We start from the raw sequence: 16,086 nt of genomic DNA on the forward strand, positions 1-16,086 counted from the left end.
AAGAGGGAGGAGAAGAAGGAGGAGCGCGTGGAACCGAAGAAGGCAGGCAGAGGAGGAGCCGCCTGAGGGGACGCAGGGCGGGCAGAGTTGCTGAGAGGGGAGGTGGAGCTCGAGAGGGAAATGGAGGAGGAGCTGCGAGGGAGAGGGAGAGAAGGGAGAGGCGGAGCAAGGGGCTGGGGAGGGGGAAGCCTAGGCCCGGGGCAGAGGAGGAGCCTGGGAGGGAGAGTGAAAGAAGAGCATCAAGTTGGGGCGGGGCTAGCCTGGACGAGGCGTGGCGTGGGAACACCCCGCCCTCCCGACCCGGCTCTGTGGAGCGAAGATGGCCGGACCGGCCTGTGGAGTGGAGGAGCCGCTGCTATCGGTGGCCGCGGCCCCGGTTTTGGGACTGTGACTTCGCGCGTGGCAGCGACCTGGGCCATCGCAGAGGAGAGGACAGCGCAGCTAGAGGCTCACGAAGCCTGTCGGGTGCCGGTGCGCGGGCGCCCAGTGGAGGATGCGCCGGGTGCGGCGGGCGGCTCCCCGCAGCCGCCCCCGCGCCCCGGTCGCCCGGCCTTAGTGCTGGCGGAGGAGGCGGCGCGCGCGGGGCGGCCGGGCGGCGGCGGGGCCCGAGCCGTCATGCCTTGGTTGAGCGGCGGCCGGCGGCGACGGCGGGGACAGTCGCGGGAGGCCCAGCGAGAGCCACCGCCTCCTGCTCAGCCCCAACGGGAGCCGCCACCGCCAGCACCCCCCGTCGCGGTCCCCGCACCTTCTGTGCCCTCGGTACCGCCGCAGCCGCGGGCCCGTGAGAGCGCCGAGCTGCCGCTGCCCGCCGGCTGGGAGGAGGCGCGCGACTACGACGGCCGCGTCTTCTACATCGACCATAACACGCGCCAGACGTCATGGATTGATCCCCGCGACCGGTAAGTGGGCCAACGGGGGCTGTGGAAGTGGGCGAGGGTGACACTTTAGAGGATGTGCTGGCCATACGTACAGCCCAGCGTGGAATAGACAGGAACGCTCTGGATGTCTCTGTCCCTGGGCCCACAGATCAGGATAGGTGCTGAGATGGGGATCATCGGAGTGCCTCCTTTCCCAAGACTGGACCTTGTCTGTACCCCCTTAGTCCTGTCTATGGTTGTAACAATTCCAACCTTTGGGCCCAGAGTCAGGATGGAGTACGGGAGGCCCCTGGTGTTGAGATGGGATTTGAGCTTCTTCTCCAGCCGCACATCCCTTCTTCTCTCAGTACTCTGGCCCAGGATGGAGGTGACCACTCTGGAGTCTCCAGAACGCGAAGTTCATATCGCCTTCTGGCCCCTTGTCGAGGGGTGGACACTGATTCGATTGCCTCACATTACCCGCTGTCCAGGGCCTGGGAGCTGGGCCCCTGGAATTTCCTCTCTGGAGTCTGACGGATGGCCCTCTTTTCCTTTTTCTGCGGTGTGGCCTCGCCCATCCATACCCTGGGCCTTGGGCGGCCCACCACCCCGGCTTTGGTGGAATAGGGATACCCAGCTCTTGGCAGATGCGAGATGCGCTGTCACCTTGGAACACACAAACGTGGGCGCCACTTTTGAGAATGAGGGAATGAGTTCCCTGCCTGGAGGGCTCAGTCTGGTTTTCATCCAAAGCCTGTTGCCAGACGGGCATTAAAAAAAAAAAAAAGTATTCCCAACCCTTCTGGAGTCAGGAGAAGCTGTTCGTAAACTTTTTGGTGCTGTACTGCCTTTAAAATCAAGTGAGTTAAAATTCTGTTTGAAATAGCCTTGTGTATTGTGGCCAGAATGGGATATGATTAGTCCCATATGCTTTTGGAATAAGTGAAAAACAAGAGTTGAATTTAAGTTTCCTTTTTGTGCAAGATATGCACAGGGCACAAAGTTGTCCCGTTCATGTAAATAAATCTGATCAAGTAAAAAACAGATTCTTCTAAAAGCACTGCCAGATTTTACTTAATGTCATGTAATAAAGTATCTCCTCGTTCCATTGGATCAACTACTTTTGGAGAGATGTCGTGTGTGCGCGTGTGCGTGCGTGCGTGTGTGCGTGCGTGCGTGCGTGTGTGTGTGTGTGTGTGTGTGTGTGTGTGTAAATGGGAATTCTGTTGAAACCAAGTATTTCCACTGGTTATCTGATATCTTGTCCTCTCTGGAGCAAGTTCTCTCCACCCTGGCCTGGATGCCAAAAAGGAAATACTGTAGGCTTCCTAGTGATTTCAAGACTTGAAAAGGCTGCTTCCTCCCACCTACACAGGAAAGGCAGCCTGCATGGCACTGTCTTTGAAAATAAACTTTTGAGGAGGGAAACTGCTAGCTTTTTTTGAAGATTTCTATGGGTTTAGATGGAGCAAAACAAATCTAAACAATTGTGGTTCCTGAACATTCCCTCTAACCTTTGCAGACCTCTGGACACAGAAATCTACATAAATCCAATCTTAGTTTTGTGGGTTCAAAAAATGCTTATTTTGAAAATCAGATGACATATAATTTTAACCAAATGTGAGAGCCACATCTGTTTGATCAAACCTTGGATGATTCTGAAATTGGTGGAACTGCTTGAAATGTGATGTTCTTTTGTGTCGTATTTTTATTAAAGTCCTAAATCACTAGAACATGAGCCAATTAAACTAGTATTTAAAGCAGGGCATGGTAACACATGTCTTTAATCTCTTGGGAGGCTGAGGCAGGAGAATCAAGAGTTCCAGGCAAGTCTGCGCTGCATAGCAAGGTTTGGCCTTGAAAAGGGGTGTTTTGCTTAGCAAAGTCTAAGCCCTACTTTATGAGGATAATATAACAATTGTGGCTATTTTGCAAAAGAGATTTATAACAAAAACATAAGTGTGATCATTTTATTTTAATGGTATAGCCAACAACATAAGTCCTACAGGAATCGTCTTCTAGGTTCTTTGTCTCTGTAGATTTTTCTTTCCACAAATCTGCTTTGCTCCTGAATAACATTTTTTGCCCCTTTCAGATATTACTTAGGTTACAGGTTTTTAAAAGTCCCCTTTCTAAGTGCTAAGTGTTGATTGAATGAACAAAAGTGGATATTTTGCATTTTTTGTAAAGTAAAAACATGTGTGTACTTTTCTGAGACATTGTTTTTATAGTGAGTGAAAATTCAGCTGGGGACAGCTTGAACTTCAGCTCCCATAATACCTTGCATGAAATATGTATGGAATGTTCAGCAAGCCACAAACATTTCAGTGGAGCCTGCTGAAGGGTGTGCTAGTCATTCTTCCTCTTTGAAAACACAAGGTTGCCAATTTTTATAGGTGACTAGGAATTCTTTAAGGTTGTAATTAACTTTTATTATATGAACAAGACTGCATATCAGAACACCATGTTTTCTCTATGTACACATCTGACAGGTTATGGATCTTGTTTCATTCAGAGGTCTAGAAAATGGTGTTTAAGAAACTTTCACCATATAGCTTCCAAACAGAAATTATAGGAGAAGCAAGGGAAAAGCAAGTTTTTTAAAGAAAATAAAATTATAGAGGAATAAATAAATGTGGTAGGTGAAAACTGTTGTTGACTTTCAACATTATTTCATATGTAACAAAATTCTTAATAGCATCAAGTATACTGTTGTAAGCAGAATAACCGGGGGCCAGAGAATGTAAATAAAATCTCTTCTAGAATGTTAAAGTAATTCCATTCAATGTTTAATAACATTAGATATTTTCAGCTCAGCATATTGGTGAATTATTGTACCTCTAATTTTTTTTAAAGTAATAGAGAGCATGCAATTTAGGGAAACATCTTTACAGATGTGGCTACACATGTCCATGAAAAAAAGTGTCTCTATTTTATAAACAGAATTTTTTTAGTTCTGTTGTGAACCACCCTTGTATTTGAATTCATTTTTTCATAGATTGGTACTGTTTATATGATTTTCATAGTCAGCTTAATGTTGTGAAATTATTTTGCTGTTTCAATGGCTTGAAGATCACCAAATAAGCCATTGTGATTTACATATATTCTGCATATACTACATATACATTATGCTAACCACCTGATAGAAAGTTCTTTCTTCCTTCCTTTTATTTTTATTTATTTATTTTTGGAGACAAAATTTTTCAGTGTAACATCCCTAGCTGTTCTGGAACTCACTCTGTACTGTAGACCAGGCTGATCTCCAACTCACAGAGATCTGTCTGCCTCACCTCTACCTCCCCAATGCTGGGATCAAGGGGATACACCACCACCACCCGGCTACTAGAAAGTTCTTTCTTTTTTTTTTTCATTTTTTTTTCTGTTAGTTTTTCGAGACAGGGTTTCACTGTGTAACAGCCCTAGCTGTCCTGGGACTAGCTCTTGTAGACCAGACTGGCCTTGAACTCATAGAGATTTACCTACCTCTGCCTCCTTAGAGCTGGGATTAAAAGTGTGGGCCACCACCATCCAGCTCAGAAAGTTATTTCTTATAGAAAATAATTATAAATCTTATACTTAGAAAATATAGTATAAAGGTTATTTTTTGATTTTTAAAAAACAATTTAGTGCCTTTAACAGTTGTGTGTGTGTGTACTTCCTACATAATTCTCTTGAATTACACTATTCAAGGATTCAGTTGTTGAAACTGGCCACTCTGTTTCTTGTAGCCTAGTGGTAGTTTTACATTACTGGAAATGAAGAACGGTGGGCAAAATCACATTTGAGGGCCACAAGACAGCTTAGTGCTTAAAGGTGCCTAATGCCAAGCCTGATGACCTCAGCTACATCCCTACGACTCAGAAAGAACTGACTCCCCAAAGTTGTTCTCTGACCTCCACATGCACACTTTGGCATGTTCCCCTGTCCAAATTAAAAATAAAACACTGTGAAATCATATTTGCTATCAGAGCTAAGTGTAAATAATGGTTGACTACTACAGTTATGTCATGGTATGAGAGTTGAGGGCCATTTGTTCACTAGATGGGGTTTGACCTGGTGCCGCATGTAAGAATTTTGTGATTTATTAAAAGTCCCTTGAGCAGGCTTTTTCTTTTTCTTCTTCTTTTTTTTTGCACAGGAAAAGGACACACAAAATTTATTATATGCTCAAGACATGGGAGTATTTGACTCCAACCTTTTGCCTTAAGGAGAAAACAATCTTGGTTCTGGTATTTGCTAAGTTGGAGCCTTCTATAACAGAGCCAGATAACATTGCTACCTTCTTGGAACCACTATTCAGTATTAATTAATAGGAGCTTGACTATATTTACCTCACAGAGTCTATTTCTGGGTTATGTGAACTGTCTAAGTTGAGCTTTCCGATAAACAACTTAATGATTTTTCCATTTTTCATTCTTTAAGATTATAGATAGTGTTTGTATGAACATGCGGGAGTTTCTGGCTTTAAAAGCCATCGGGGTCAGCCCCTGGAAAGAATCTTCCTTTTGTGTCCATTTAGATGTCAACTACCACTTTTCAATCTAATATCTTTCTTTTTCTTCCCTTCTCTTTTTTTTTCTCCAAGAAAAGTAAATGGAAAAGTCATTGATTTCCAAAAATAGCTCTCGGATGTTTAGAAGTCTCCAAGTTTCCTTCTCTTTCCTTTCACTCTGATTTGGGAAGTGGAAATAATGTGTATCACAGTCTCTGTTAGGTTCACTTCAGGAAACTGTGGGTCAAGTGACATGACAGGGTCACCTGGTAAGCCTGAGATAGGCCTTTTGGCTTCTTGCCCAGGGCCTTCTGCTGATATTGTCTGCCTTTGCAAAACAAAAAAATCGGATGGAATATAAGTAAAGTTAAATTCTGTAGAAATCAATTGTCTCATCTAAATCTAATAAAACGAGGAAATATTTATGAAGATTATTAACCTCTCTCATGCTGGGACTTTACGTGGAGACAGAACAAGGGTTTTTTGGGGGGTGGGGAGGGAGAAAGTAACAAACATATAAAGCAAACAAAAGTTATAAATGTCATGGGAAATGCCATGATTAATTCAATTCCTTAGGTTTTAAATAACTTCCAAGAAAAGAATGGAGAGTTCTCTCTTTTTTTTAACTTACACTACTATTTATCTTATATATTTTCTTGAGAATTTCATGGATGTATATAAAGTGTTTTGACCAGCTCTTTTGGTTCCTTTCCTTCTAATTCCTCTCACTTTTCTCTTACAATTTCATCTGTTCTCTCTCTTTTTAAACTCACTGAATCTACTTAGTGCTGCCTGTATTTACATAGGTATAGGATCATCATCTCCTGTGGTAGTCTTTCAGGAATTTTTATCTTTGGAGAAAACCTATTTTTTCTACAGCCACCAGTCTCCATCTTGGGTGGGACTTCATGAGGCCCTTCCTTATCCGTGCCAAGATTTTAGCTAGCCTGATTTTGTGCAGGCCTTCCACAGGCAGTCACAGCTGCTGTTAGTTCAGGTGTGCAATGGCCCTGTGGCATTGTCATGTCTAGCAGTCTGTACCTTAACCAGTTGTGTGTGAAAGGAAGACCACTTGTTTGTCCGAGCTGCCCAGAACTGAAATAACCACACAGAAATTATATTCATTAAAACACTTTTTAGCCCATTATCTCTAACTTCTTATTGGCTAATTGTTACATCTTAATTTAACCTATTTCTATTAATCTGTGTATTGCCACGTAACAGTGGCTTACCAGGTAAAATTCTCAGCATCTGTCTCCAGTGGATCCATGGCACCTCTCTGACTCCGCCCTTCTTTCTCCCAGCATTCCATGTTTCATGACTGGAGGGAGAAAAGTATTTAACAGTCTCACTCTGCTAGAAGAGCTCTCTTGAACATGGACTGGTTTTTATTCTTCTTCATCAACGTCTTGGAGCAAGATATTAAAGCGCTTATAGAACTGAGCAAGATAAAGAGGAGGCCCATGAAATTTTTCCTGGAGATGAGGAAGTGCTGAGTGTGATCCAAACAAATAAGAGAATGAACTAATATGACTGGCCCAGAAGTTGTATGTGAAGGCTTGGAGACTTGGGCCAGACCATTCCTAGCTGAGATTGCCACAGTTTTGGGACCAGAAAAGCTAGGAACATCTTGTTCAAACTCCTGTCTTCACACTTGAGAGCCCAGCTAAGTGGTGTTTTCTGCCCATAGTTAGAAGGCCATGGGATCTCCTGACCCTTGACCTATTGCCTTTTCTAGCATGCAACTCATCCAGTCCACACCCACTTTAAGTATCCTATCTCTGCTCATTTATTTAACAGGGTATGTTGCATAGCTTTTCTCTCTTCAGCATTTTTCCAAGGTTCGGGACTCTAGCAAGTAATATCAGAAAGGGCCCTGCCTTTGTGAGGCAAATGCTGTCCTTGCTTCACTCGTCTTTTTCAATAAGCCTCACGCAGTAAGTTTCTCTCCATTGGGATTCCATGCCTTTTCCCCCAACTTCTGGAGACAGAGCTCAGGGCCTTGTCAGTGCCAGACAAACACCCTGTCATTGAATCAAACCCCAGACCCTGGCTCTATGGATATGGCAGACATATCATATACCTTTTATTATGTGCCAAGCATTTGCATACATGCTTTCATCAGAAGCCAGTCATGGCTACATAAAGTATAGATGAACACATGATGAAACTGAGGTCAATGGGAAGTTGACTCAGAGACCCCTTTCTTACAGCCAGTGAGGGACCATGTATTTGACCCTCCCCTGAGTAGGCTAAATTTTATGCCCTTTGTGCTGTTCTGGACCCTCTGGTTATTTTATTTTGCATTCTTTGTTGTTTGATGTTTATTCCCCTCTGTGGTATCATGACCTCTTAAAGACAGATACATTAATGCCTCATTCCCCGTTAATAAGTTACCCTCCATGACAAGATAGATTTTGCAGATACAGTTAAGGTAAGGATTCTGTGATAGGGAGATAATCATGCCTTATCTGCATGGATCCAGTATCACAATGGGGGCTTACTGGGGGGAGCAGGAAGATGAGGATGAGAGAGAGGTGAGGATATGACAGTGAAAGCAGAGATTGAAGTCACATGGCCAGGAATCAAGAAATGCAGGCAACCTTCAGAAACTGGAAAGGGCAAATAGGAGAATGCTTTCCTGGAACCTGCAGAAAGAGCTTCAGCCCTGTAGACACCTTGACTTTAACAGAATGAGCTGAACCTGTGAGATAAAATAGACTTGAGTTGGTTGAAGCCCCTTGGTTTTTAGCAGTTTGTCTTGGCATCAATAAATATAACTATCTTACTCCTACGCATTGTATCCTAGGGAGAATGAAAGCACCAGGTCAGCTTGCTGCCTTTAGTACCAGCCTCCCATTTGTCACATGACAATGAAACAGATACTATGCATTTCCCACTATTTTCTTGCAGTTCTTCTCTAGGATCCACCTTTCTTGTGGCTCAAGTGTGAAGTTTTGTTTTTGTTGTTGTTGTATTTCGAGGCAGGGTTTCTTTGTAGCTTTGGAGCCTTCCTGGAACTTACTCTGTAGACCAGGCTAGCCTTGAACTCCCAGAGATCCAGCTGTCTCTCCCTCCCAAGTGCTGGGATTAAAGGCATGCACCACCACCGACAGGCTGAGTGTGGAGTCTTATATCCTAAGTACTAAATCCTTTGCTGAGCTGATCAAGTAAGAATGGTGGGCAGGTTGGACATCTCACAGCAATAGAGACTATTGGAGGTTTTCTCAGGTGATGGTAGGCCTGCACTAGAGAGGAACAGTTTCATATTTCGATAAAGAACAAAAGTTACCCACAAGAATCTCAGAAACCTTGAACCAGCATATGAAACTTTGGGAATATATATTAGTTTGAATATTACTCCATTCTGAGGGTAATCTCAACTGGTGTGTATACCTGTGTGTGATATCTGCTGCCTAAGATGCTCCAAGCCATGGAATCCCTAGCTTCAGTGAACAGAAAAGCAGTGAGAGACTTGGTTCTGCCTTTATTCAGGTCTGGAAGTGTAGAGCAAGCATATACATCTCAAAAGAATGTTATGGGCCTGTGGTATCCCCAGTGTTTTTTATCTGGAAAATGCTCTGTGTCTTTAAATGGAAGGGATTCAGGGAATGAATGGGAAGGAGATGAGAAGAATGTTAATGCAAAGAACAAGGTGTGCAGCCAGGCTATCTGTACCACCCCCAGGTGGCTAGTTGTGCAGTGTTTGTGGGTGGACCACTGAGACAGACAGGACATCCTGAGCAGCTTCTAAGTACAAGCCTCATTCCTACCAGGTGAGAGAACTCATACCTGAAGCTTGGCCATGTGATTTTTCTGCGTTTCAAAACTCTTTTTCGGAGCTGGGGAGATGACTCAGTGATTAAAAGAGCTTGCTCCTCTTCAGTGAACCTGAGTTCAGTGCCCAGCACTCACATCAGGCAGGTCACGCTGCCTGTAATTCCACCTCCAGGGATTCCAACCGTCTCTCTGGCCACCAGATGTAACATACATACATAGATACATATAAATAAAATTAAAAACTAAAATAAATAAACTCTTTGTCTCATTGTGTGGAGTTGACTCAATTTGCCTTTTAATTAGTATATCTATTGCTTAGTTTTAAAACTTTGAAATATAATTTACATACTATAAGATAATCCACTTTAAAGGGGTACAATTTAGCATCTTTGGTATGTTCATGAGGCTGTCAACCATCACCACTATCTAATTCTTGCCACCCCTCCTCATAGAAAGCACATGTTCATTAGCAGCTACTCCTTATCTTCCCTAAAGCCAGTCAACAACTAATCAGTTTTTCATGTGTATCATCTCATAGATGTCTGATGCGGTTGTCCCTGGATAATTCTTTGTAATACTCCCGTGGATCTTTTTCAAAATGAAAAGCGAGGAATCGGAAATTGGGGGTTGAAGGAACTAAGAAAAAAAATCAATTTTTTAAAATTATCTTTTTTTTAACTCATTCATATTTTATGTCCTCCATAAATGTTGAATGTAATCATGTATATGGGAACAAGTTTTACTGATTTGTAATGATCGTTTTACATTTCCTTATTTCTTTGAATTTTTCTCATAAATTCTAGCATACTCAAGAGGAATGCCTCCTTACAAAGATGTCAGTGCCTCTATTTTGTTAGAATGGCCTCTTCTTATCTTGACTCAGGATGGAATCCATCTGCAGTTCTTGATAAAATTCTAATTGCTTTTAAACACTAAGTCTCAAACGGGGAGGCTCTTATCCTCTTCCACAGGACATCTAACAGTATTTGGAGATATTTTGACTGCTACAACAGGGGGATGACATGTAGTAGGTAGAGGCCAAGGAGGGTGGTGGGTATCCTACACAAAGGGCTGCCTGCAATGCATAAGATGTCCTCATAAGGCTGATGAGAAGCCAAGGACAGTGGCACTGGGTTTTGATCCTACTGCATGAACTGGCTTTGTGGGAGCCTAGCCTGTTTGGATGCTCACCTTTTTAGACCTGGATGGAGGGGGAAGGACCTTGGACTTCCCACAGGGCAGGGAACCCTGACTGCTCTTTGGACTGGAGAGGGAGGGGGAGGGGGAGGGAGGAGGGGGAGAGTAGTGGGAGGGAGAAGAGTGGGGGGAGGGGGAGGGAAATGGGAGGCGGGGAGAAGGCGGGAATTTTAAAAAAAAATGCCCTCATAACAAAAGTGATCCAGCACTAAATATTAATAGTGCCCGACAGTGAACTAAACCTGACATTTGGCATAAGAGTCTACAGTTGTTTGACACAGAATTCTGGTTGATCTTAGATATGAGGTATGGGGCAGGAATGGTTGAAGAGAAGGCCTTCTCCTCCATAAGGTGACATGGAGCTAAATAATACCCTGTGGGGATTAAGCAGCTGTACTGCTGCCCTTGTGCTAGGAAGGAGCTGGTTGTGACTGGGGAAAATGAAAGACTATCCCTTGCTAACATCCCTTGCTAAGGTGTGTGGATAGATGAATTACACCTCTGGGCTATCTACCCCCAGTACTTTTTCTCACATAAAATTATACATGTCTTCTTATCTTTTAAGTCAGTTAAACTTGAGTTTCTGGATTTTTTCCCCTGTTACTTTTCTTATTGATGTTTATTGAGCTCTATATTTTTCTCTGCTCCCCTCCCTGCCTCTCCCCTCCTCCTTTCAATCCTCCCTGCAAGGTCCCCATGCTCCCAATTTACTCAGGAGATCTTGTCTTTTTCTACTTCCCATGTAGATTAGATCTATGTAAGTCTCTCTTAGTGTCTTCATTGTTGTCTAAGTTCTCTGGAATTGTGAATTGTAGGCTGGTTTTCTTTGCTTTGTGTTTAAAAACCACTTATGAGAGAGTACATGTGATAATTGTCTTTCTGGGTCTGGGTTACCTCACTCAAAATCCATTTTCCTGCAAAATTCAAGATGTTATTTTTTTCTGCTGTGTAGTACTCCATTGTGTAAATGTATCACATTTTCCTTATCCATTCTTCGGTCGAGGGACATTTAGGTTGTTTCCAGGTTCTGGCTATGACAAACAATGCTGCTGCTATGAACATAGTTGAGCGCATGTCCTTGTGGCACGATTGAGCATCCTTTGGCTATATACCCAAAAGTGGTATTACTGGGTCTTGAGGAAGGTTGTTTCCTAATTTTCTGAGAAATCACCACACTGACATCCAAAGGGGCTGTACCAGCTTGCATTCCCATCAGCAATGCAGAAAGAAGTGTTTCCTTTTCCCCACAACCTCTCCAGCATAAGTTATCCTCAGTGTTTTTGATCTTGGCCATTCTCACAGGTATAAGATGGAATCTCTGAGTTGTTTTCATTTGCAATTCTCTGATGACTAAGGATGTTGAACATTTCCTTAAGTGTCTTTCAGCCATTTTAGATTCCTCTGTTTAGAGTTCTCTGTTTAGGACTCTACTCCATTTTTTTAAAACTTGGATTATGTGTTATTTTGATGACCAGTTTATTGAGTTCTTTATATTGGAGAATAGACCTCTGTCTTATATGGGGGTTAGTGAAGATATTTTCCTATTCTGTAGGTTGCCATTTTGTGTTGATGACTGTGTCCTGTGCTTTACAGAAGCTTTGCAGTTTCAGGAGGTCCCACTTATTAATTGTTTCTCTCAGTGTCTGTGCTACTGGGGTTATATTTAGAAAGTGGTCTCCTGTGCCAATACGTTCAAGTGTACTTCCCACTTTCTCTTCTATAAGGTTCAGTGTGGCTGGCTTTATGTTGAGGTCTTTGATCTATTTGGACTTGAGTTTGGTACATTTTCCTAGATGTTGATATCCAGTTATGCCAGCACCATTTGTTAAATATGTTTTCTTTTTTCCATTTGATATTTTTTGCTCCTTTTTCAAAAATCAGATGTTTGAAGGTGTGTGGATTAATATCCAGGTCTTCTATTCAGTTTCATTGGTCCTCTTGTCTGTTCTTATGCCAATACCAGGCTGTTTTCAGTACTGTAGCTCTGTAGTAGAGTTTGAAGTCAGGGATTGTGATGCCTCCAAGAGTTCTTTTGTTGTACAGGATTGTTTTGACTATCCTGGGTTTTTTGCTTTTCCATATGAAATTGAGTATTATTCTTTGAGGTCTGTGAAGGATTTTTCTGGGCATTGCATTGAATCTGTAGATTGCTTTTGGTAAGATTGCCATTTTTACTATACTAATTCTGCCTACCCAAAAGCGTGGGAGATATTTCCACTTTCTGGTGTCTTCTTCAATTTCTTTCTTGAGATTCTGGGTTTTTTTCCAGCCCACAAAGCTATATTCATTTACTTTTTTTCTACCCAGTGTCACTTGTAGTTTTCATCATGGCATTTACTTTTTTTAATTTTAATTTTTATAGTTTGATTTTCAAGGTTTCTTTGTGTAGGTCTGGCTGTCCTGGAACTAGCTCTGTATTCCAGGCTGGTCTCTGCCTCCTGAGTGCTGGAATTAAAGGTGTGTGCACTACCGCCCAGTGTCCTCATGGCATTCCTATAAGCTGTCATTAACGCATATACTGTCACTTATATCCCTTATTTTTAAATGTTTTAGTTACCTGTGATATTTACAATAAAGTACTCTTATTGTAATGCTCCTCTGTACCCCTTCCTTCCTTCCTTTTTTCCTTCCTTTTTTCCTTCCTTTTTTCCTTCCTTTTTTCCTTCCTTTTTTCCTTCCTTCCTTCCTTCCTTCCTTCCTTCCTTCCTTCCTTCCTTCCTTCCTCTTTTTCTTTCTTTTTCTTTTTTGCTTCATGTTTGCCTTAGAAGGAAGATGATGTTTTTAAATGTAGGGTTAAAATAATGCCTTTCAGCTTATTTGTTTTTTAACACACTCTATTTTGGAATATTTTAGAGTTATTGAAGAGCTGTAAAATTTGTTAACTTCTAATATTATTATAGTAGCTTTGTTGAAACTGAGAAGTTAATCTTGATTCAGATTACTGATAGGCAAACTTTAGACATTTGGATTTCACCAGTATTTCTACCAATGTTTCTTTTCTATGCCAATGACTTTTTAGAACCAAACAGACTTGCTTTGAGGCTTCATGTATTTTTGGAATCATGGAACTTGGGAAATCAGATGTGATGGGGGTGATTCTGTGTTCTGATAAAGGTGTCAGCATCTGGAAGCTTTCATATACTTTTAGGAAGATCACAGACATCTGCAAGTCAAAATGTAGCTCCTAAAATAATGGAGATTTGGTTTGAAATAGTAAAATTTCCCTAGGAATCTTTGCCACCTACTCTGTTGCTGAATGAGTATATGCTCCTGTATTTGACCATCATAATCCTAGGTATATCACAAAAGATTCATTCCACAGTGAGTCACAGAAAATTCTTCAGGCTTTCCCAATACAGCTTGAACTAGTGGCGTATAGTCCCAAGTACAGGATGGTTTTTACATGAAAAGGGAAATTATTGGGCAAACTTCAGAAACAAGATGCTTAGTGAAACAATGAGACAAAGACACCAGATTGTATGTTCTGATTACTACTGTGTCCAGAAACTATAAATTTGTAAAGGTGGAAAACGAATTAGTGATGTCTGGGTCTAGAAGTGAGAAGAGATGGTATTGGCAAAAAGGCAAGAAATATCTTACTGAATAATATCCTAAAATTGAAATATGTGTCATACAATTCACTAAATTTACTAAAATCCTGGAATTGTACACATGATAAGAAGAGTTTATTGTATGATGGGTATAGCTAATAAAGTTTGTACAAGCAATTTTTAAGGGAAAATCTTTAAAATTCAGATAGCTACCTTGACTTTGTAGTTGGAGAGATCAGACTATGTAGATTAGACTTGGCAACCTCTTACCATGCAAAAGGATTTGGGGGCTTCTCAAAATGTCCTTACAATTGTTAGGGCAAGGTGCCAAGAAGTCGCATGTTACTATTGCTTAGGAGCTTTGGCAACTGTAAGAGGGAACAGTACTATACAACAGCCTGGTAATAATGACAGAGGCAGCTAACTTTTTCACTCAGAGTCATTGGTCATGTGGGATGACTCACTCATATTTCTGATTGTTTTAGGAAAGTTGAAGTATTATCTGGTTATATGACAAGATTAGGATAAAAGAGAACCAATGTGACATTTAGGTCTTTAAATATCAGCATTCTGATTTTGAATGAACCTCTGAAAATTGTATTCCACACTTTTTGTATTTTAATTAGCATTTGAACAGGTGACCAGAAGCAGGGTGGACACTAACTAACCTTACACTGTATCACTAACTGTGTGGACTGATTGATTGCAGGTAAGGGACAGCCTAGGTCTACTTCTGGCTCTGCTATTTGCTGTGAACTTTCTGATACTGTTTCCTCTTCTCTAAAATTTAGTGGAGATATTTATTTGCTAGGTGCTTTTGAAGATTCAGCAAGATGGTTTATACAGTTAGGTCAGTGTCTACTGTATAACAAGTTCTACATTTTATTTCTTTTTATTGTTTTTTGTTTATGTGTGTGGGGTATTCTCATGGATGTGTAGGTGCACATATGTATGTGGAAAGTCAAGGAACAATCTTGGGGGAGCCCTTTCTCAGGTGCTGCCAACCATTATTTATATCTATCTAAATATTTTATATCTTATATATCTGTCTACATATTTTATATCATATATACCTACATATATATCATATATTATGTGTGTGTGTATGATAGAGACTTTCACTGGTCTAATGTTCATCAAATGGATTAGACTGATTGACTTGTAAGCTCCAGAAATCTGTCTGATTACATGTACAAGCCACTATATGTTTCTTTTTTATGTGGATTCTAGGGATTGATATCAGGTTTTCTTGTTTGCAAAGTAAGTTTTTACCAACTGAGCTATCATCCTAGCCATTTTTTTAAGAATGGAATTTGCTGCAAGGTTAAGATTTTCTGTCATATCTGCTTGCATCACATCAGTACTTTAGGTATATGCTTAGTTGTACACACAGTAGACCTTACTTTTGGGGTGAAATAAAATTTTCCAATAAAGTCTTTGCTGTTGGATCTTTGAAGGAAACTGTCAAGAGTGTAGAGAGAGGAGGTAGAGGCTCCTTGTCCATATGCATGTCCTAGAAAATCCTTGTTCATGTGGTGCTTAATGTGCTTGGTAGGAGAAGGGGAATTTAGGTTCGGCAGGGTTAGAGAGAAGCAGTGGAAAGCAACGAAGAGTTAACTTCACTGTATGCTTAGGTATTTTCCTAGCAATATGTGCCTAAAGCTGTAAAATATCTTCACCCTTAGGTTCACAAATTCCATTTAAAGTGGTGGTTCTCAGCCAGGGATAATTTTTGCCTTCCAGGGGACATTTGGCAATGATGGAAGACATTTTTGGCTGTCACAACATGGTGGTGGGTGGGGGTAGTGTGGCCTAAGGTCATATAGTGGGTTGGAAGCCAGTAACATTGCTCAGTACCCTACCAAGCCCAAGATGACCTCTCATGACAAACAATAAGCCATCTCTTGTGTTTACAAAGTTGAGACCAAGTGGTCATACCTGTCCCTATGGACAAGTAGTGTAGTGATCACAAAGACAATAGTGAATATGTTAGTATTTTCTAAAGTGAAAATTCTTCTTGAGGAAGTCTGATTGAGTGTGATACATATAGGTAGTCTTTTTGAGGAAATTATCAGGAGAGGCTGTGGCCTTATAGCTAATCCCTGAAGATGGTCATAAAGGGTCCTCTCATCTGGGTAAAGAGCTTTATAGGGAGAAAAAAAACCTCACAGAGACTTAAGTGATGAACAACGAGCCAGTTGGAAAGTGA

At 41.6% G+C, this 16,086-nt stretch overlaps 1 protein-coding gene across 2 annotated transcripts in view; it reads left to right on the plus strand.

Annotated features, from left to right (window-relative positions):
- The first annotated feature begins 246 nt into the window (after window positions 1-246).
- Wwc3 (WWC family member 3) overlaps window positions 247-16,086 on the plus strand; it is a 108,977-nt gene continuing 93,137 nt past the window's right edge. The window contains exon 1 of one of the 2 annotated variants that reach the window (XM_013350590.2): window positions 247-899. In XM_013350590.2, the coding sequence (XP_013206044.2) occupies window positions 616-899 (284 nt within the window). In that variant the 5' untranslated portion in view covers window positions 247-615. The remainder of the gene's footprint in view (window positions 900-16,086) is intronic. The other variant, XM_005358700.3, reaches the window with a different exon arrangement.

Source organism: Microtus ochrogaster, chromosome X (genome assembly GCF_000317375.1).
Source record: "Microtus ochrogaster isolate Prairie Vole_2 chromosome X, MicOch1.0, whole genome shotgun sequence".
Taxonomy (NCBI): Eukaryota; Metazoa; Chordata; class Mammalia; order Rodentia; family Cricetidae; genus Microtus; species Microtus ochrogaster.